The 24,534-nt window shown below is 39.4% G+C and overlaps 1 protein-coding gene across 1 annotated transcript in view; it reads right to left on the bottom strand.

The window, feature by feature from the left end:
* prex1 (phosphatidylinositol-3,4,5-trisphosphate-dependent Rac exchange factor 1) overlaps window positions 1-23,821 on the bottom strand; it is a 79,321-nt gene extending 55,500 nt beyond the window's left edge. Inside the window, exon 1 of the mRNA XM_079638014.1 lies at window positions 23,096-23,821. Within this exon, the coding sequence (XP_079494140.1) occupies window positions 23,096-23,239 (144 nt within the window). The 5' untranslated portion in view covers window positions 23,240-23,821. The remainder of the gene's footprint in view (window positions 1-23,095) is intronic.
* Window positions 23,822-24,534: the final 713 nt, after the last annotated feature.

The raw sequence follows: 24,534 nt of genomic DNA, 5'->3' as shown, positions 1-24,534 counted from the left end.
ACAGAATTTTCTTTTTGGGTGAACTATCCATTTAAATGCCGCATACATTCACGTCATGTTGAAATTATGTAATTGCGAGATTTCAACTTCTAAAAAGTTATTACAGCTTGTAAGATGGGAATTTTCTGAGAGCTCTTACTTGTACCACGTGACCACTGTACCACCTGACTGCCGCAGATTCATTTAGGCATTGATCGTGTCAACGAAGAAACGCATACGGTAATAACAGCTCAGAATAGAACGTCACATGTTGTCATTTCAAGCTTACGGTAATTAGGACATGACGTGAATGCAGCATTAAGCACAACAAAAAAAGAATGTTTGTGAAATCATTGTTGAAGGCGCAGGTTTAGCTAGTGTGTCTGGAGTAAATGTACATCAGATCTCCCATCTAACACATTTGTTATTGACACTTAGTGTAATAAGGGTGGTGATAATGGTGGCCGTGCTGTTTGTTGCAGTTCCTGAGGCAGTGGGAGGGGAGGGGCCTGAGCCTCAGGCGTGCGCTAATTCAATCTCTCATGTGGCCCATCCACATTCATCCATAAAATGGTCCTCCATGTGACTCAGCCTGAGGGGCTCGTGGAGTAAGAGACAGGATGTACATCTCCAAACTGCACCAAAACCAGAACGAAGGGTGTGAAGGATAACAGGGGTGTTTGGGTGGCAAGGATGGAGATATACATTTCAATATTTTAAATAAATAATGAACAGATTAAAACTGTAACCCTCTTTCCATCGCCATTGGTCAGCCCTGCCCCTAAACTCATGCCATTGGTCGAGACAATGTTACTGTGTTTAGGCTGGTCAGAATTCTCAACAAACGTGCTTTAATAGTTTCACAGAATCACAATGTTTACACTTTTCAGGGTTACTTATAGCCCTCTCTGCACATTAAGCTGGGATATGAGAAATGAGAACACCATTAACACCACAGTTTGATTTTCTCTGTCAGGCCTTCCTATGCTTGATTTGGCCCTTCTCTGGCCTTTTCCAGCATCACTGTCATGATTACGTCAAAAAAAATCAACAAACAAACACTACAAGGCTGCGTTGTGAATCCATAGCAACCGTTACTGTTCTCTGGGCAACAGAGAGTGTGAAGTCAGCAGCAGAGGATGACAGGTGCGACCGGGGGCATGTGTGCAAAATGAAAAATGAATTCATTCATCCCGATTCAAAGAGCTAATGAAATATTGCACGTAAACCTTTACAAGCTTTTTTTTTTTTACTTCACTCTCTTCCAGTAATCAGATGAGCCTGCATTTCATTCCAATAAAAAAAAGAGCCAGAACAAAACTAAATGAGACGACTGAACTCTAGAGTTTGATTACGTTCTCAAAATGGAAACTTCAGTGCATACAGACTTCTGACATGACAAATGCATTTGACATGTAGAGGAGAGCGAGCAAAACCGCAATGGGGGCAATTGAAAAAGACTAAATTGCAGACAACAACAACAAAAAAAGTTTGAGAGATGAAACTCTCTCAGCAAAAGTCTGCCAGTCTGAGAAAAATAGAGTGATTAAAAAATGTAAATATTAATAATATATATATATATTGTATATATATTGTGTTCTGCACAATACACACACACACATTGTGCTAATTGTTGCACACTTAGTCCAACTTAATATATTAAAATATTTTAAAGAGGTCATGACATGAGAAACCAAATTTGCCTTGATCTTTTGGTATATAAGAGGTCTTTGTACCATTAAAACGTCCTGCAAGTTTCATAGCTTAAGACGTCCTCCCCATTATAAACGAATCATTTATTTAATCAAGCTCTAAATACAGCTCGTTCTGGATCCATGGTAAGAAGTGACGTCACAGTACGAAGTGACGTACCAGCGTTTGCATATGACCGCCTCCAGCACAAGACAGTTACGCTTTAAGCGCAAGGCAACTACGCTCATTTCGTATCATTGTCGCGCCCGCGCGCTGCGCGCCTCACAAGTGTTCAGTCGACGGACAGCGAGTGGGTCTGTGTACAGGGAGATTACGACGCCGCAGATGTGCTGTTCCTGGCTGTGGACAAACAACATCTTTGAATACGTTGCGAAAGATCCAGTCGTCAGGGAAAATGGATGCACTTTATTTTTGCGGACGTCTCAGTCACGGCAGTGTTAGTTTAAGCGTTTGTTCTATACATTTGAAGGATGACTGTTTTGAGAACAAATCCCAAAATGATGCTGGCTTTGCCAGAAAACTGTTGCTCAAAGATAAGTCCGTGCCGACTATTCTGGGCTCAACAACGACGACGCAAACTGTAAGTAATGTATTTAAAACTTTAAACTACTTTTTAAATACGCTGAATCCGCACAGGTTCTAGCTGGGGGCGTTAATAATTGATGCATAGACACTGGCGTTAGCCAATCATAACAGTGGGCGTTAACGCTGAACTCTTAAAGGGGAAACACCCCCAAAACAGACTGTTTGAATCAGAGGATGAGAAACAGGGTGGGAAAAGGTCATAAATCACTACATTTTAAAAGTTTTTTGTAAAAAAAAAACTATAGTAATACTATAATTGCACCTAAGGGAACATACTAATAAAATAAAATAAAAACATGTCATCATGACCTCTTTTTAATATAAAAAAAAACTAAAATATTAGGATTAATTAATTTCAAGTCAGATGATTTATGTTTATTTACATTATTAAAATGTCTACATTTATCAAATGAATACATTTAAATGTATAATATATATAGGCCTATATAAACTTCTGCAGAGACATGTACCCAGATTCCAGAATTTAAAAAACTATTAAGTAATTGTAAGCACTCTGATGAGGTTTACATATTTGAAGACTGTGACCGTGTCTGTTCTGCCCAGCTGGTAAGAGAGACAGGGGAATAGAGTTACACACAGTAGAATAGCCACAGGCTATTAGACGTAGAAGAGCATGAACATGTCCATATGTCCCACAAAGGAAACAAGCTGTTCCCCCTCTCTTTCCCCCCCTCAATGAAATGCTTCGCCAGGAAACAGACATTATCATTTTGCCACCTGCATCACAGGGTGACCTTAACCAAACACTGAGACTAATTCAATGACAGGAGCGAGACCTTGGCCTCTTGCATTTCAGGAAGGAAAAGGCAGAACAAACCTTTTCCGTAACAAAAAGGCTGCTGTTTCCTGCACACAATACATCAACACTGTTCATTGTTTAGATGGTTTTCCTTTAAATTAGTGCGTTATCAAACAATGATTGCCATTATTGAGATAGAAGGGTAAAAAAGCCATTCGTAAGCTTGCACGGCCTTTCACCCTTGTATTGAGAATGGACTACTGCCAATAAACATACCACATGGAAACTGTGAAGACTTGCACGCATAAACACACGCAATGCACTGACTGAACATGCACTCGTTTGTGATGATACACATTCCCGTAAGCCCCTTTGGAATGGATGTTCCTGGACAGAATATCAATGTAAAGTAAATGTACTTGTCTCATTGTTATAGGGCCTGTCGTCATGGCAATATCTTTCACAGCTGTGCCTTCCTAGGAAGCACGTGTACATTAAAGGAATTTTCCTATACGAGTTAAGCACTGTTGAGTTAAGCGACATCGGCAGCAAATAATTTCCTCAAAACAGTTATGTTATGTGCATTGCTGTCAGTCAGCACGTTTATGGTTTGTTTTTACAAATTGAGGAACCCAAAATATTTTCAGTGGTGACTGGACTGAAATAAGACATAGACTTCAGCATTAACCCAGAATATTTATTCAAAACAGGTTCATAAACATCGTTTTAAGTGCAGTATTTGCCCTCGGAATTGATTCAAGGCCTTTAAATTTTTTTATGAACATTTTTACCTCAAATCTCAATTTAATTAGCCTACCGTAGTATATGAACAACAATAAAGTGTCACCTGAACCTTTCAGATGCAACTGAACCAACTGTGGTGCAGATATAACCAGCAGCAGTTCCGTTCTAACAATGGCACATGGGCAGATCTATACCCGAGTCTGAGAGCTGAGAGGAGGACATGAGTGAAATCCATTCACTTTCACCCAGCACATCTCTGCCTCAAGAGCCCGAAGAGCCATTTCTGTCACACTTGCTCGCTTTTGGAGCGGTCTGACACTGAACGAACGGTGATGGGCCACTCCAATGACCTCCTTTACGGCCTCTCTCACAGACGAAAGTCTTTCATTATCATGCAAACACACACCACTTAGTCCCTCTCTGATAAACAAACACCACTGCAACTCAATTAGCCGACATTAGCAATGCCAATGTGTTGCCTTCTGCAAGTATGGACAAATGAAAATGTATTAGATTGGCTGTTTGAAATAGCATACTAACATAATCTGAACGCACAGCATGCATGTTTTTTTTCAATATGTACAATAAAAAAAGTGCGTTATACACAGAACTTTATTTTTATTGTGCTACTGTAGATGAACCAGAAAATAATTTTATCTCTTGGCACATTATTTAGTTAGTATACAAAATGTTAAAATGATTTCAAGATTATATGTGCCAACATGAAACTTGAAGTCATGTGAGACAGAATGGTATTACGTAATAATGTGAATTTCAACTCTTTAAAATGTTTAGTGCAATTATGGCTGTTGTTTAATTATATAGCATTTCAGAAAAAAAGGTATATACTACAACATACATAGTAATTTTTTAAATCCGAACATATCCAACATTGCAATCTGTGCGCTCCATTTGAAGATGATTCAGCAAAGATTATCATGTTTTCACTTTCCAGTGTTTGGTAAATGTGTGTAATAAGGAAATGAGAATCTTCCTTTAAAACATCATAGTTGATGTCATTTAAAAAATGAACGCCAGCCAAAATCAGACCAATGGATGAACTGAGGTGAAACTTTGTGAGGAAGGGGGAAATAATGTTGAGTTCTCTTTACGAAAAACAAAAAGAGGAAGGATGTGACTCTAGATAGGAAACGGTGCGGTGTGAAGAAGTTGTGTGGTCCGTGCCTGTCAGCTCAGAGAATTAGGCCACATGCATGCCAGTGCGCTGCGAAAACAGAGTGGAAAAATCTGGGTTCTGATAAACGTTGAAGTATATCTCAGACTCGCAAATCCATTCGACACACTGACTGAGGTAAAGTTCAGGCTCAAAGACTTCAGACCCTTAGGGAATAGTGTGTTTGAAGCCATTCTTGATGTGAGGGAAGTGAAGCTTCAGGAAAGACACAAAATATAATTTTACAGAGTAAAACGCTCGCACTATTATTCGCGTAATTATGCTAAAAGAGATGGAAATCTGACTGATGTACTATCCCGTCTCACATCACTGGAGATCTAAGCCACCAGCCGCGCTGAATTGTGGAAAGACAGAAGGTCAGACATGGGCAACAAGCCGTTTGTTTGATGTGAAGCAGTCAGGCAGAGATGGTCAGACAGTAAGGTGGACCAAACCAGACTGGCCATATGCTGTCATGGACTTCAACCTCTCCCAACAGGACTGAGGGTCAAGAGCCTGCTGCCACCACTTCTGCCACCAGCAGACGTCGAGACTAGCACTGTTCTGGTTGACCTAGCAGCGCCCGGCCACAGACGGTGGAAAAAAGTATGGTGGACAATCAATGTGTACTGGGATATGGAGCACAATATCATCAAAAGTCACATCATTATTTCACTGTAAAAATGAACCTTTGGTTAATTGTGAACAAATGTATTTTACAGCAAAACATTGGGGAGTCCAGACACACTCACCTACTACTAGAATATTCTCTTATGTGTCATTGAGATCCTGTTTTAACCACATGTAACCTAAAAGCACGTAAAATCTTCCACACACGGCCAATACAGTGGCACTCTATTTGAATAAGGGACAAGTCTGGCTATTGCAACATGGTCTTTTTAAACCTCTGGTTGTGAAACTAGGGTAAACTTAGCAATTTCTTTAAACAAGACAGCCCCTCTAAATCATCAACTAAAACAAGTCGACCAAAGGTATAGCACTTAAGATTGTTAGTAAGGCTGGGCAATATAGCCCAAAAAAATGGTCACGATAACATTTTTTTATATCAGTCAATTATCATCATTATAAATGTCAAATCCTTATTTCTTTTAGGTTTAAAAGCAGATTTTTGCCCCAGTATGAAAGTTGTTTTTATCGGTTAGTTTTCTCAGCAGATTACTCTTTATCATCATAAATACTTGCCAAACAGGTGAACATTTCACAGATTAATATTACATGTTTTGTCTCTTAGAAATGCACATTTGACAGTAGCAGTTGCTTGAATTGGGACGCAGATGTAAATTTATCTTCATTACCAAAACAGCAACATCTGTTAAAAAAAATTGTAACAACCTCATTTTTAAAAGGGTAAATTTTAATCTTCCATTGAATTTGGATCATGTTAACCACAGGTAAAACCATGCATTGCACCTCAGTAACTATATTGTTTCTAGGGTATTTGTTATGAAAAACAGTATCCATTTAGTATAATATAAAATGCACAAAAACTGCTATAGCTTAAGAACAAAAAAGCAGAGCTCATAAATGGTCTGTGTTATGCGGTTCAAAAAAGCAGCTGTTTGGTTCTGCTTTTGGCTTTTTTTGCCTTTTAATCTTTCTCATACGCAACAGAAAAGGCAGCTTATCAGTTAGGTACAGTAAAATAGAATTGCAATGGTCTGGAACATGCATGTGCAGCATTATTTGCATAGTGTATAAACATTATATCAAACACTTATCAAACTTTGTAATAATTTCATAGAGGAAAATTCTATCGCGATAATTATCGTTATCGTTCTATCGCACAGCCCCAATTGTTAGCTCTGTCCTGAGCCAATTTGTTGAGAATAGTGAGCTCAAAATAATAAAATAACAGCTATAGCTGTAATCCCATTTAATGCAAGAGCTTCTCAGTGGTCCGGGTCGGGACAGCCTAAATTGCTTAACACTATAAGGGAAGCTTCAGATAAGGAAAAAGCAGAAACGCAAAAAGCATTAAGGCACACTTCTAAGCCTTCGCTGTTGCATGTGATTCCTACTAATCGAATGTAGAAACAGAAGTGAGATATTAAAAAAACAGTGATGTGCAGTTTTTACAGGCAGTACAAGAACAACATGTACAAAACCAACTTGCTCTTGAAAATAATGCTAAACCTAAAGCCTACAGGTCATATCATGGTCCAACAAATGACAATCTGGCAAGATAACCTTTTTATTATATACATTTCTTAAGGCCTAAGATCCTTTAAATGAATTTAAAAGGTGTTTTTTTTTTTTTTTTTAGAAGGATCATGCGTCATATTGGTAATATAGGTAAATATGGCCACTTTTTGACTTTGAGATAACTGTCAAATCATACATGGCCAATTTACTGGAATTAAGCATCACAGGTTTGCCGATTTTATGATTGGATGGTTTACACTAAAAAGCTAGAACCAAAATTAACTGCATGTCTTACACTACTACCAATGGGCTAAAGTGATAGACAAGCATGTTAAAGTTCTCTCTCTCCTTCAGGGTATGACTACTGTATATTGACACATCAAACAAGAATGTTTCACATTTACACACATTTAAAACCACAAATCATCTCTAGTAAATCTAAATATAGCACACCAAGAATATTTGCAACACTGCTTCCAATGAAAACTCATCACTAAAATCAGATCCAAATTCAAACTATCTTCAGACTATCAGAAAACTGAATACTTCAGCGTTCAGACTGAAAGTAGACCGCAGACATTTCTGCAGACACTTTCCTAACATTCAATTTGCCTGATAGTTGCTTTCGTTCAGCAGTAATTCTACAGCAGGGGTGTCGAACTCCGTTCCTGGAGGGCCAGAGCCCTGCAGAGTTTAGCTTCAACCCTAATTTTTTTTTAGAACACCTGATCAGCTAATCAAGTCCTTCATGCTAATTTGAAAATTGCAGGTGTGTGTGTGTGTTGAAGCAGGGTTGGGACTAAACTCTGTAGGGCTGTGGCCCTCCAGGAACTGACTTTGACACCTGTGTTCTACAGCAACAATGAAGAGGAGTTTTAAATGCACAACAATGAAGTGAGTATTCAAAAAAAAAACTAAAAACTAACCCAACCATTTATGCCTACTCCATCATTTTTCCAAGAGTATTCATATGTATTTTACCTAAAGTGTAGTCCTACCACACGGTAGATAGCACTAAAACTGGATTGTGAAAAGTGGGCGTCACAGGACTGTATTATGTGTCACTCACAACCCAATGTATACATGCGCAAATTTTCTTCAGTCTGAATGAATCCAATCTGATTCCAAATACTGAAAGTTCTGTTTATATGAACCTTAAACTTTGCAATATGACATAACAAATATGTCAATATTTTGACAATATTCAGTCTCTTCAACTGACCAGTAAATAAGACGTAAATAAACATATGCACATTTGTAAGTAATAAGTATTTTAATAGATCATTTATTATAAACTTCACATTGGCAAAAGGTAATTTGAATGCTAATTTTTTTTCCCTATTGATCTGGGGCCGTATTCACAAAGAATTTTAAGGCTAAAAGTAGCTCCTAACTGGCGAATTTAGGAGCAACTCCTAAAAATAATGGGCGTGTCACTCTTAAATTTAGGACTCCTAATTTTTTTCACTAAGAGTAATTCACGAAGCATTTTAGCCCTAAAAGTAGCACCTAAGTCTGGGACAGCTTAAAAGAAGTCGAGAGGACTCCTAACTCACTAAGACCTATTCACAAAGGATCTTAAAATCGTCGCGCGACACAGTGTGTTGGAGACAGTCAATGACACGGAGTTATTACAAAGACACCGCCTTAACCTTGAGGGAATACTGATTGTTGTGGATCTTGTGAGGGATGCAATAACAGCGCCAACTAATCGCAACAACCCAATCAGTGCCGAAGTGAAATGTTTGATAACACTTCGCTACCTGGCAACGGGGAAAATGCAATTGTGTAATGCCGACGATCTAGCGATATCCCAGCCATCGGTAAGCAGATCCATCCACCAAACCATCAATGCACTCTGTAGACCCCATATTATTCGACAGTTCATAAGTTTTCCTTTGGACATTCGCCAACTCCAAAGAAACAAAGCCAGCTTTATGGATATTTCCGGTGTGCCCGGAGTGGTCAGTGCTATAGACGGATCGACACATATTAAAATAATTGCACCACGTCAGGATGAGGACGTGTTTGTGAATAGAAAGAAAACCCACTCCATCAATTCCCAGATTGTGTTCGATGCAAACTTCACAATTCTCGATGTTGTATCCCAGTGCCGAATTTCCCTTTTATTTTTTTTCATTTATTTTTTTCAGCACCAACTGGGCCAGCAGTAGTAACTGATCCTTCGTCCAGTTGGGCTTTCTTTTCCGTTTTGGCGAGTTCATAATCCACCGTCATTCAACTATTACATTAATTCAATAGGAGCAACATTTCCTTGCTTTAAGTAGTCTATTTAGGCTAATAGGATGTCAATTAACCAAGCAAGTGTTAATGCAAGTGTCATTTTTTATTATTAGGCAAGTGGCGGTTTTCATTATGGGTATTAGGCTACCTTGATTTAATTTAATTTAATTCACAACTTTTCGCTCTCTCTCTCTCTCTCTCTCTCTCTCTGCCTTTTTAGAATTACACTTCACTGGGGCCTGCACAAATATGTCATTATATGTATTTCGATTACATTATTATTATTATTTTGTGTAGGACACAGACATATTTAGATGTCGTAATTCCATGATTTGGTGCGTCTGTGTTATGTTCTGCATGATGGCCCTGTCATCTAACAACCAATCCCCGTGATCATTGTGAGGAAGCTTGTGCATGATAATTGACGTCATCCATAGCAACGAAGACTCACTCTTAGTTTAGGAGTTGTCATTTTTCCTTACTAAGAGTAGGTCTGAAAGGCGTTGTGAATAACTTTTAAGAGAACACTCCTAGCTAAAATCTTTTAGTGTGATTTAGGAGTACTCCTAGTGGTAAGATAAAATTCTTTGTGAATACGGCCCCAGATTATTTAATGTCTACACAACCACTTTCTGTGGAATCTGTTCAAAATTAAATTCAAATTTAGGGTCAATTGGATTGAGTGAGGGGTTTACATACGCATCAATATGATTACTCAGATTATTTAGATGCATATACTTGGAGGACTGAAGGTATGTGATGAAACTAACTTGTCAATTCTGACATAAGCATAGTAAGTGACAGAATATTGTTAAACTATATGATGTCATCTCTGCCTTTGTGCAGGACATCCTCAGACATTAAATCACCAGGCCTTCCTCCAGTTAATGTCTCAGCACATGGTAGGAATAACAGCATCCTGCCCAAAGTTGATTTTCCCGCTTTAAACAAACAGTGCTGTTTACTTGCTGGTACTTTTGAACAGTAAAGGGTCACAGAAGAACCCCCGGAGGTTCTCCAAACTACATATTTGTCCTCTTTCTCCAGTGCAAGTGAGGAGAATCTTTACAACCCAAACTGGTTCCCACAACGTGAGCAACAGCAAAACGTCCTGAATCCGATGCTCACACTTCCTGTGAATGCCTGGCTAAAAACACACCCTGGCTCTTCCAAAGGGCCCTTTCATGGCTCTCTGTGAGAATCTGCCTCGCTGCAAAAGGGTATGAAGTAGTTTTGGATGCAAGGAAGGGGCCATTTTGGCCAGCATGGCGTGAAATCGAATAAATAAACCAAGAGAGAAGGGGGGAGAGAGGGGAAAAAACCCTCTTTGTGCCCACGACCCAGCTAATGGAGACAAAGAGCCCAGTAGCAGGAGGATGAGGTTTGAAAGAGGGGATCCGAGCTCGCCCCTCTTTCTTCGTGACTCTGACTCCCCATCACCCTCAAGCAGCGGCCACTGCAACAAAGTCCTCTTTGAGTTCGGCCCCCTGTCCCGCACTTCCGCTATGAGGGGCTTTAAAGTTCATGGCTGTTTGAGCTGCTCACAGGGGTGGAAATGAGTCATGGCACCACAGGAGAGAAAGATATGAGAGTGACAAGGGAAGAGATATAACTGATATGCAGAGCAAGAATATGCTAAAGAGCACTTGAACTTGAAGATTATTTCCCAAACTAACTTTTGAAGAAAATGACAATGGTGTTTGCCATGTCAAACTCTTCACCATGGTGTTCGGTGCTCTGTTTGCTAGCGAGTTGTTCAAGGTGGTTGTGTGGCCAGTATGTTCAAGGTGGTTGCTAGGGTGTTGTTAGGGTGTTCTTAGTCTCACCATCAGAGCCCATGGACCGTTGACTGAATGTCTGATGCATATGGCACACTTAACTAGAAACACTTCAGGATTTTCTAAGTCGTCATCTGATAGGTTGACTTCTACAGGATGTCCGATAAACGCACGTCGCGTTCTTTAACGGTCCGCCTGCAAACAGTCATCGTGACGCAAAACCCCCTTCATGTAAAAAGAAAGCCGTCGTGTTTACAACTGTGGCGATGAGCGCTTACCAGGGTCAACTAAACGCTGGATGCAAGTATGTGAAGTTCGCGGGACGCGGCACCATTGTTGCAGTAAACTTGCATAACGTTCTTGAATAAAAAAAATTAGATGCACGCCGGTCTGTTATCGTAGAAACATAGACTTTACTATTTTACACCCCAAAACATGATGCGGATCATCAGGTGGTTGTCTGGGTGTTTGCTAGGGTGTAACACTACAAATACTAATTGTAAATATATAAATACAACTAAAAAAATATTATAATAATTAAAGCTGCAAGCAGCGATTGCGGGCCCAAGCCGGTGGCACCGCCACCCTGGTGCCTTTAGTGGAACTAAAGGCACCGGGTGGCGGTGCCACCGGCTTGGATCCCTCCATCGCTGCTTGCAGCTTTAATTATATATATATATATATATATATATATAAATATATATATATATATATATATATATATATAAATGTAAAAAAAAAAATATATATATATATATATATATATATATATAATGTAAATTCTTTTTTTCCCCCTATTTTTAACATATATATTATTTATATAAATAATAATAATATATATATATTATTAACACTTTTGGATGCTAAACTATTCTTTTTATAGGCTTTGTACTTTGTACACTTTGTACACTCACGTTCCAATATAGAAAAATATTTTTTTTTTATTATGAACGGCACAAACTGTACAAATGACTATTTAAACAGAGCAGTGTAATTTTTATATGTAAGGTTGACTATTTTATTATTATATTTTATTAAGGCTATAATGAACATTCTGCGATGTCAAGATTGCAATGCTGGAATGCTGTGTGTGTGTGTGTGTGTGTGTGTGTGTGTGTGTGTGTGTGTGTGAGGCTCGATCGAACAATGGAGACATAAAAACATACTCCGTCATTTTGTTCATACAGACCATCATTCAAAATGCAAAGTGTTTCCTTATATTTGTGTACACTCGCAATGAAACACAACATTGTGCTTTTGTTAAACTATAAACTCTTGTCAAACTGTAACCTACAACTGTCACCCAATCAAAATCACACACACACACACACACACACACACACACACACACACACACACACACACACACACACACACACACACACACACATCCCCCCTCCCCTCCCCTCCCCACACAGACAGACACACACACACACAGAATGGCAGAGAGACAGAGAGAGAGAAAATACACATTCAAACCACAATATCTGACTTCCTGTTGGTCGGAGCTAATGACTGTAAATTAGAAAGTTGTCCGGATCGAAGAGAAGAATATACGTACCGAGTTTGGTTACTGTAGGTAAAACTATAACTAAGTTATAACACACTTTATGCACCCTTTTTTAATCATAAATTTGTTTTCTCGCCACGGCCAAACCGTTCGAGATATCAAAAATCCCCTGGCAATTTATCATCTTCCATGTCTTGACTTCATGCTGACCGTGTTTCGTGGTGATCGGATGAATTCTCTAGGAGAAGTTTTTCAAATGCGAGAGCAAGCGTTCTCCAATCAACCCGTAATAGCCGACTTCCTGTTGGGCTGGCGTAAATCTTGACCCAGGGAAAGTTGTTCGGCCCGATTAAATCTATATGTGTACCGAGTTTCATATTAATTCATGCAAGCGTGTTTGATATACGGACAAGTGTTCGAATCCCATTCCAGGGGGCGCTGTCGAGCCCCCCTGCCATGCCCGGGTACCAGCTTCAGCCCGGCCGCGGGTTCTGACCTGTGTGCAAAATTTCAAGAGTTTTCGAGCACGTTAAGGCCCTCAAAAGTGCCAGAGATTTTACACACAGCAGAGAAATGGTTAAACTAAACTAGCCCCCCTCCTCACACACACACACACACACACACAGAGGGGCAGAGGGAAAATGCTCCAAACAGTACACATTCAAACCAAAATATCTGACTTCCTGTTGGTCGGAGCTAATGACTGTAAATTAGAAAGTTGTCCGGATCGAAGAGAAGAATATACGTACCGAGTTTGGTTATTGTAGGTAAAACTAATACCCCATTTTTGACTAAAGGTGGCGCTACTGAGCCCCTTACCACGCCCGTTTCTGAAACTTCGCACATGTCTATTACACAATAAATGTCAAATGCATGTTGAGTTTCATGCAATTTGAAGCATGTTAAGAGCTTCAAATGCATCCAAAAAGAATATAAAAGTTTAAAGCGTTGCCATGGCGACAGTATTAAAGATATCAATAATCCTTTCACAGGTCTACATCTGTCGTGTGTTTACATTATACAGATGAAGTTTGAAGCAAATCGGGTAAAAATAAGAGGGTGATTTCAAAGCATTTCGAAAGTGACACACTTCCTGCTGCCAGTTGGTGGCGCTATAACTTTGACTCACAATACTCACATCCATGTGATCGGCCTCTTACAGCGAACACACTGCTGAAGTTTCATCAAGATCAGTTCATGTATGAGGATGTTATAACACACTTCCTGTTTCCAATATTCGCCATAAATTCGTTTCCTCACCACGGCCAAACCGTTCGAGATATCAAAAATCCCCTCGCAACTTTTCATCCTCAATGTCTTGAGTTCATGCACACCGAGTTTCGTGGTGATTGTTTGAATCGTCTAGGAGGAGTATTTTAAATTCCATTGCATGTGTTTTTTAAACTACGCCAAATAGCCGACTTCCTGTTGGGCTGGGGTAAAAAGTCAGAGCATGAAGGATATATGAACCGATGAGATCTATAAGTGTACAGAGTTTCATATTATTTCATGCAAGCGTGTTTGATTTATGGACCAAGTTTTCGGACCCCGTTCCAGGGGGCGCTGTCGAGCCCCCCTGCCACGCCCGGGTACCAGCTTCAGTCCGGCTCTAATGGCCGCGGCTTCTGACCAGTGTGCAAAGTTTCAAGAGTTTTTGAGCATGTTAAGGCCCCCAAAAGTGGCAAAAACCTTGAAAAAAAATTTATTATAAAGAAGAAGAAGAAGAAGAAGAAGAAGAAAAACAAAAAACCCTTAGAAGAACAATAGGGCTCTGCGCCCTTTCAGGGCTTGGGCCCTAATAAACAATTACAAAAGCAGCCAGGCAGTTTTAAAGGTAGCTGCTATGTGGTTGCTGTATCTGTTCCATCACATTCTGGTTATGATATGACCTGGGTCTCTCCTTTAATGGAAGTTTATAAGGTTTTTGTCCGTTTTATCATCCGCCAGGCAAAATTCAGATTCCTTAGAATTACGTCACACCAGAGTTTAATATGGTCAATATTTTTCAGAAACTCCTGACCCTAAGATGAATAGTACTAGTGCTGCATGTCTTGTAAACAATCAATTGCAATACTTTGTTTAAGCTGTTTTTGATTCGGTATGCTTCCTACATAAGGTAGGTGTGTACATCACACTACCGTGAACAGCCCTATTCACAAGAACACCCAAGTGTTTGTCACACCACCCCATCATTAAAGAGCTTGAGCATACAAAAAAATCCAACACTGATTGACCATTGGACAGTACAGATACACAGGCTTGATGCTGACATGTGGTAGTCCAGATAAGATCTCAGTCCAGATTGGATTGGCCATCTGGAAGGCATTTGGGCTCATCTCCATGGAAGAGCGATTGAGCACATGGAAAGGTGCCACGAGAGCCAGGGGTTCATTCACCACAGGGGGGAAAAGGACACAGTGGACCCTGAACTGACCTATACGACGACAACGGACAGCAATCATAATCACTTCACAGAGAGATGCTTGTCGGAGTACTCAAACACACATACAGCTTAATTACCTCTGGAGAGTACTGACGTATAATGGGATTTATTTGGCTGTGAACGCCCGCAGCAGCTTACTTTGTCACTTACCACAGGCTTATATGCGTGTGTGTGTGCATATTATCTAATTTCCTGATGTGTCATTCCTACTTCCCTTTAGAAGAATGGATTCAATGTCACTGCAGCACATTCATCCAAGAAGCCACAAAGTGTATAATTATCATTGCAGCATTGCTTTATTCGAGTCAAATTACAAATGCACTAAAAATCTGTCATTTCTGCATTGATTATCATCATAAGAGTGGCTTCAGTGGCTGGACAAGAAGACTCTCCCTTCTCACCACAGGAAATAAAACCCACAAGATAACATAAACATATCCAATGCTTTACGTCAGCTGTGAGGTTATGACAGATTGAAGTACGGACTGAATTATTTAATTCATTACTAAATCAAACGACAGGTTTTATGAAGTTCTAAACGGATACATAAAATACAGTTCTGTATTATGACATATGACTAATATTTTGAATGATCTTTACATTTCCACACAATCTGCTCTAAAAATGACCAAAAATGTACTTTAGTATTTTCCAGGTCTTCTGAAGCCATTATCTTTGTGTGGAGAAAAGACCCACTTTAAGCTATTGTTCACTGATGATGATCCTCTACAGAGAGATGCATGCAGCCAAACCACTAAACTGAACTCAGTTAATTGAATTCAAAAATTGGATCAGTGCAGTTTGTTAACAAATGGTTATTCTAATTGGGAACCTGAACAGCCAGTTCATTTGAAAAGAACTCTCTCAAAAACAAAAAAAGGATTGACAAAATAGCATGATCCAGATCTAGTTCAACTCACTAACTCAATGGCCTGTTTACACTTGGTATTAAGATGCATTTTTGTTGATCTGAATCTGATCACAAATGGACAACCCTAAATACAGGTGTGGTCTAAAACGTTTTGAGCTTGTCCACTTCCTGAGGTAATGCAGTTAAAAACGCATGTGGTCAAATGACTTACATTTTTTTCAGCCTTTTCTAAAGCTATCAAATGTCTTAGCTATCAAAAGAATTTGATTGTAGCACCACTTTTGTGGTCCTTTTATGGTGTTGTTTTTCAAAATTCTCCATATAGGAAATGAACGAGATGACATGAAGGCGAGTAAATAATGCCAATTTCCATTTTTATGTGAAATATATCTTTAACAATCCGTAAACATTATGTCAATGAATGATGTCAATGAATTCCCATTATCTGCATTAAAAAGTTCCGACAGAGAATGTGAAACTACTTTAGTTCCCAAATAAATATATTCATTTACCTAAATGACTTCACCGTTTAAACAGGCATTATATCAACCTAACCAGACTAATTCCATCTCCAAGTGTTCTTTAGGACTCGAGTAAATAATTCAGTTCCAATCAGTCAATCTGACAAAGCCCACGTCCATCAATACTGCACACTCCTTTGTTTGTCCAAGGATGAGGTAAGTGGAATAAGTTCACTTTACACGTTCATATTCCTTCCCTTTCAGGAGCAACTGGAAAAGCCATACATCTAAAGAGATCTCACCCCAAAAAAATCTCAAGAGTCATGACATTACGGCTAGCCTCTGGCTACAAACCACAGGGGCAATTCCCTCAGGACAACAGAGGAATTCCTCAGAGCTCTCCTGGTCAAAAGGGTCAAGGGTCAATGTGGCAATGTACGACCTTCTATTTACTGCTGTCCTTCTCTTTGCAGAACATGCTTCTCAAGTAGGCTGCTATTGTCTACAGCTGCATAGCAATGTTTGTGATGGGGTCAAGTCACAATCAAGGCTATTGACAGTCGAGAGAGAGTGAGAAAACACTAGTATTGTAGCTAATTCAAGTAAACAATCACGGCCACCATCCCACAGAAAAATCCAGGGGGGAAAAACGGACCTTATATGTGCACATAAATAATTAAACATCCAAGAACACAAAACAAGCTTTAAACCTGCTCAAAGTGGACTTATGTAAGTGTCAGTTTAGTGCTGCAAGCCACAATCTGAAGTTTATTGTACATTTTGGGAACATCTGCTAAGAGCCTTATCCCAGATGCCTGTGGTCTGCATACCTATCCTCCGTCTGATAGTGTTCATAATCCCCAACACATGGCTTTGTTTGCTGTCTGCTTGTTTGCAGAAGATGAGGAGGTGCCAACAGGCATACCTTATCCACATAAGTATTTGTAACATGGCGCCTGGCCAGGTAGATGTGATTAAATTAGAGGTGTGAATCCCGCTAGTAAGCGCAGGTGACGGCAATTACACCATCGGCTGGTTACATATTCCAATGTTTCTCTGTCTTTGATATCTGAATAAACACGTATTTCGTTAACACCTCAGAGGCCTCTGACCGAGCGGTCAGGAACACAGACGACTTTATCAGTTTCATGCTGTGCTTGGGACCTCACAGTGACTCACCTATCAGTCGACTTTATCTAGGATTTCTAAGTTTGACTTTCAACTCAGCCGTTCCAATTGGCTTAAAATACTGAATATCACAGAACATCAGCAGACGCTCTTACTCACAATATCTGTCAGACCACAAAAGGCCACAGGGGGGTTAGTTTTGCAAGTTTTGCTGTTTATTTTGAACAAGATCCTCGCTTTCACTGCTGATGCTGCTGCTGATTTAAGATGTCCTCCTACAAAACATTAACGCAAAAGCATCCTGAACATGATAAACATGCAACATTGATGATTTGCCACATAAAGCTCGGTTTCTAACATTAACTAGCAGATGATTGATTGATTCTGCAGTGTTCCACTGGGTATGATACTGGGTATGAACTATCATTGGTCCAAAATCTTTGTACACATAAATAAATATTTAATATCAGCATATTAAAATGATTTCAGAAGGAAATACCTGCTGAACATTTGCAATAATGGGAATACATTCCATTTTAAATATTAAAAATAGAAAATAGTTATTTAAAAATTGAAATAATATTTTACAATACTGTTTTTACTGTAAGAAATGCAGCCTGTGAGCAAATACATTCAAATGTTTAAAATATTCAGACCCCAAACTTTTAAACTGTAATATATAGCATTAATATTTAATGACATTTATTGTAGATGTTTTACCAGTACCAAGGTTTATTTATGAGGACTCTTAAAAGGGTGAAATGGACATATTTTTCCTGCCAGCTGCCTTTGACTAGTGAAAGGGACTTTTTTGGGACTGTGCCAATAAGCGTTGTCCTTGTCCTGCGGTTCTCGAATGATAAGTCACATTAGTTACGGCTCAGGTGACTAATTCAAAATGAGCTCAGATCTGAGCAACTGCCATTGAGATAAATGGGAATGCTAGCATATATAGTTCTTTTCCAAATATTATAGACGTCCTTGGGTGTTACAAAAATCAGAAGAGTCATCAGAAACAACTCAAACAACGACAAAAGCACTTTTCAGAGCGATATGTTATCAGAGTAGAACATGAGGAAACTCAACCCCCTCAACAAAACCAGTCACTCATCAGCATTAAAAAGGAAGCCATAATTAGCAACATTATCCCAGGGTTTGTTTGCTATCAGATTCTTGGACACAAGAAAAGGTCTACTTAACTAATTGAGCTCAGATTCCTGAAATTCCTGGTGCTGACTTGTGCCTCTGTGCCATGGCTTATAACGCATGACTTGTCACAACTTTAAGACAGTGCTAATCTGACACTTTATAGGATAGAGGAGCGTAATCAACAGAGCTTGTGGCAGTCACGGCCGGCGAGAACTGTTTTAGTACAGGTCGCACCGCTGCCACTACTGATGAAGATCATCACTACTACTGAGCATCCGGAGGCTCTACGAGAGTCAGCGAACCCGAGTTGAACATTCAAAATGCTCAGCAACGAATCTTAACTTTCATCTACGCTTCGAAATCTCGTAGATTTGCAGATGCAGAGATCTTAGCCCTGTATCGGACGACCACTATTTGCGCACTAATATAAATATGCACTAGGCTACTCAAGGCTCAATACAATATTTGAATATAATGCACAACTGTCAATAGAATTGCAGTTTACACTATGGATAGTTTCCATAGTTTGCCGGGCACAGACGTGTACCCAGATGAGCCATATGGCTGCTGGGTATCAGTTCTATAAAACTATTTATAACCCAGAAATCTTGCGCTTGCAAGTGCTTCCCTCCAGTAAGGACTCAGACAGAGACATCATCGGCAAGCAGGAAGCACCAGGTTGACTTCCTCCCTCTGCTCCTCCATACATTCATGTCATCCTGTTTGGGTGAACAGTCTCTTGTATTTAGGAGCCCAGCTGGGCCACACGAACTAACAACAGCTGGACTGGCAGTAAAGACATCAGAAGGGGCACGGATCCCAACCCAACACAGGAAACGGATCCTCGGACCGGTCATATGCGAACACTGAGGCTCTTACATTTAGAAACTGAAAAGTTAATTGAATCACAAGCCTTTACTTTTTTGCCCCTGAGCAAGACATGCAACCCTCAGGTTGCTTCAGGGAAACTTTCCTTGCAATTGTGTTACTATCTTGATGGGTTAAAATGTCTGTTAAATGGGACGTTGCTATAAAGGATTTACTATTTACTATATTGGGCTCTGCTGCAGACAAATACATTATGTTTGGTGCAACAAAAGCTTGCTTTCTTTTTGCATTCAGATGAATAATAATAATAAAATACAAATTCATAAATAAAAAAATTGCCACCTATATGCTTTATAAATATTTGCACTACAGAACTTTTTTTTTAGGATAATTTTTTTACTGGGTGGCAACTGCAAGCATTAAATTGATCAAAAGTGACAGTAAATATTTTAATGTTACAATTTTTTTTTGCATACATTTCAAATAAGCACTGTTGTTTTGAACGTTCTGTTCATCAAAGAAAGATTTTTTTTTACCATGGTTTCCACAAAAATATTAAGCAGCACAACTGTTCTAAATATTAATATTAATAAGAAATGTCACCAAAATCAGCATATTAGAATGATCATGAGACAGACACTCAAGACTGGAGTAATGGCTGCTGAAAATTCAGCTTTGTATTACAGGAATAAATTACAATTCAAAATATTAAAAGATAATATCACTGTGTTTGTTTAAATAAATGCAGTATTGGTGAGCATAAGAAACAAATTTTCCTATTTCTTGCACTATTTTATGGAGTCCCACTTAAAAATAATAACATTTAAAACTGCTTTTTTACATAATAAAACAAATAAACTTTAAATAAGCAAATACATTTAATTCATGGTTTAATGAAATAATAAATTATCTTTACATGCAACTTTTAACATGCAAAAAAGCATTTGCCAACTGCTTTTCTTTATCAATTTGTCAATAAAATAAAATAAAATACGATTGGACAGTTTACTCATGGGAGCAACTAATGAAGTTTTGACTCAATTTCTAAGACACACTCCTCCCCCAAGTGCCACTTGAAGAAGATGTAAGACGGACTTTCACAGTTTTACAAATCATGTCATCATTAAAGTGGAAGTTTTTAATATGTGCTGGATATAATGTTTTTCTAACCCTGACTCTTAATCCTTCACACGTTTTGTCATCTCCGATTTAAAATTCAAAATGTAACAGAAAAGATTGGGCCTAAAAAGGACTCTTATGGGAATCTCTAGTTCTGCCAGACATTTTTGAAATTACAGCCTGGTTTATTCCTTTGAAGCGATGACATTTCCCTTTGTAATATCTGCTTGAGAGTCCTTGTGGAATTCCACAGATAAACAAATGCAAAAAGAGCCACTCAGGGAGCAACAAAGGCACAGTCCTGAAACCTTACAGTCTAATAAAGTTATCTGGGAATCTTACATAAATATCTAAACAAATTCATGAGGCAATTATCAGTCTCCCTAGAGAGTGTGGCAGCCAGTGATGTTTGGCATGACAGTGTGTGCTGACAAAAGAACATAAAGACCACCTAGCATGCCAGCCATAGGTTAAAAGGCTTTTGATACTGATCTCAAGCACAGCCTTGTTTTTCACACAGAGGACCTTGAAAAAAGTCAGAGATGCTGAATGACAAAGTGGTTTCCTCTCCCTTTCACCTGATGCACCACCGTCCGCTTGGCTTCACCTGCGTCAACACATCTTGACGAGAGGCCGTCAGGTGCATCTGCAGGGACTAATTTGATTGGTCCCGCTTCACTTAATGCTTCCAGATCAGATAACATCAGACGCACCGCTAGGGAGATGAAACCCTCTGAGACTCAGCAGATGAGAGGGGCCTATGATTCTTCCCATATGCAGAGAAAGAACAATAACTAGGACAAGTGAACCCATCCTTTTTTCAGAAAACCCAAAAGAGTGTCTTTTACTTAAATCTTTAACTGCCACGGCCGGCTCGACGTCATCAATTGGCAGCTTCCTCACAAAGCCACTGCACTCCGGGAGCTTAACAGGCCAATATGATTATGAAGGATTGTTCTAAAACTGGTTTAATAACTGTAAGGCTGCTTACCCCTCATTGGCATGTTTGTAAAACCTCCCCAGTTGCTTTGATCATGTTAAATTTATCCCAGGATCAAGAGGTTTTGGAACAGGGACAACGCGCTGGTGTGGAATGTGAGAAATGCACACACACAAAAAATTAATAACGTGGTTTACTAATGCTAAACTAGTTTTGAAACCATGCAGGAAGGTTGGAATATGAACGGGTTTATGATGGTCTATTCTCTAATCCAGGCAAGCTATGTCATGATCTGATGCTAATCAGAGCAAGAAAACACTTGTCAAGTATGCCAAATCACTATCTGGAGATTTCAAACACTTTCTGTATTTACTTTTTTACTTACTTTACATATTTTATCTGTGCAGGGTCAGTGAGGCTGCAGGAGGGGTGTCACTAGGACACATGCTCTGGGGCGAGCGGGATTGTATGCTGATGAGCACAACCCGGTCTTATAAAAAAACAAGTGTTTGAAAGTTACAGGGGGGTTTACCGGCTAGATTGCCCTGAAGACCTAAAAAAATCCCACCGCTCACATGAGCCGCTGCTGTTTTTATGAGGCAGAGCTTATTAAAGGAAATGGCACATGACCAGGAAATACACTAGTTTAAGTTAGAGCTTGTTTGAATTACTAAAAAGGCAGTAAAAGTGACAGACTCTTGTTTCTCGATTTAAGAGTGCTCACGCTTCAGAGTCATCTCTAAAAACTGCAGACCAGAAAAAGACAATGGATAAGATCACCCAGTAAACTGTGAAACAGTCATTTAAAACAGTGATTCCCAACTTGAGGTATGAATAAGGTGGCACATAATATCAATATGGGTTAGCTTAAAACCAATAAAACTATAAGAATATGGAATTAGATAACTAATTATGATTTATATGATTTTCAACTCCTTTTTAAAGAAAGAAAACAATATGTCTAGGCTAATGCATGATGTATGGAAGTTGTAGAAATGCATGTGGATGACACTCAAAATAAGTGCTACTTGGAGTTGTGTTTAAAAGTGACTTTAATTAAATTAATGTTGGAAAGCGAGCCTTATTGGTCGGGCTGAGCTAAAAAAAAATGTTGGGAAACACCAAGTTAAAACACCCACTGGAGTAAAAACATCCGCGTCCTTGCAAAGCATCAGTAACAAAACCCCCCATGAAGTACCGCTACAAAACAGTCCCCCGTGCATTGTTTTGTTATTTATGAAATGTGACTAAAAAATAACCTAGCCAACACTATTTGTTTTAGAAAGGCTGCCTGGTTCACGTATTCTCCCTCTTCCTCTTTCTTGACGACAGTAGGCTACAAGTGACTTAAACGCAGCTTGACAGCTTCACCGGTGCCCGTTATCTCCAGTTTATGAGCCTGTAAACGAGACTGTAACAATAACCACGCGACTGCAACATGTAACCAGGCACATGGGTGCTCAAACTGCAACACTCAAAAGAGTTTGGATTAAACTCTGTACTCACCGACTGCAGAAATGCCAAATTTCTCACGTAATCCCGTTCGGTGTTCAATATCTCATTTAAAACGCACAGTCTCAGACGAAACTGACGGCCCGAGTCCTTGCTGCTTACATCCCCGTTTTCATGTTGACTGTCCTCCTCGCTCATTTTTAAAACCGCTTTGAGAGAAGCGCTTCCAAACAAACAAAAATATATAAGCCAGTTGTTTGAAAACTGAGGTGAAGATGTGGTAATTAATCCATTTAATCCGTCGCGCGCTGCTCGCAACCTCGCGACAGGATGCGGCAGGAGAAAATGTTATATTGAAACTGAAGAAACTTCTGTTATAGTAGCAACGCGCAACATCGAAGTCAATCGCAGAACAATTTGCACCTCATTAAAAACACTTTCTGTTTAAAAGGTAAATCAGAGAAGTAGCCCACCGGGTGCCTGCTGCAGTAGGCTATAAATGAAGAAAGTGGCCAGAGGAGCCAAATGATGTGGAAACAGGGAGTGCACGTGAAACGTCAATATAGGCTAACCATAAAATCACTGGCAAAACCGTGCAGTAAACGCCGAAGTAGCGAGTTCACGAGAGCTCAGTGTGCACTACACGAAAAGTGAGACGCTTGTTGTGAGAGCTGTAGAGAGAGAACTGAGTCTGCCGCTGAGGGACCGTCTGCAAGTTGCAGCGCTTGAACAATCACGTCTTCAGTTTCAATGAACTGATCCCTTCCGATCTTTAGATGTGTGGTTATGAGAATACAGTTCATTTTTATCTCTGGCTCCATCCTCCATGTCTGAATTATTTAGCTACTTAAAAGTTTTTACAAATTTTAAATGATTAGCACTTTTTGGGATTGTTAAAATTATGTTCACTAACATGAGATGAAGACTACACATCATCTTCAAAAAGCAGTTAAATTCTACATGGAGCGGGTCGCCTCTTCATGGGTACCGCCATGTTGATATCAAATGACTAGCAGGTACCAGCACGAAACACCAACATCAAATGAAAGAGTTAGGAATTATTCCAACTGTTGTAGTATGAGACAAACAAACAGCTTTGGCGTGAAACCACAGCAGTTCCTAAACAAACTTCTTGCATCCAGACCAACAGGTGTCAGTATAAAATCGAAATCCACTGGTAGGCCTACTATGAGGACAAATAAGAGCCAGCTAGGGCTGCATAGCATTCGCATAAATTGCATACTTCCCTACTATTTAGTAGGCGGAAAACAGTAGGCTATGTGACAAAAAAAGTATAAAGAGTAGGGGAAAAGTAGATAAGTGTGCCTACGATTGGACACTTTAATATCCCATGAGGCCACAGGAGAGGATTTGTGAATGTGACGCGACACAACTGATGCTGGTTGGTCACGCAATAACGGCAAATTGGCGAATGTAGTATGTCCAGATTACATACACACATTCATTTAGTATACTTTTTTTTAGCAGCCATG

Source organism: Phoxinus phoxinus, assembly GCF_949152265.1.
Source record: "Phoxinus phoxinus genome assembly, chromosome: 15".
Classification (NCBI taxonomy): domain Eukaryota; kingdom Metazoa; phylum Chordata; class Actinopteri; order Cypriniformes; family Leuciscidae; genus Phoxinus; species Phoxinus phoxinus.
Note: the sequence above shows the minus strand (reverse complement) of the source record. Positions and strands in the feature narration are given on the sequence as shown.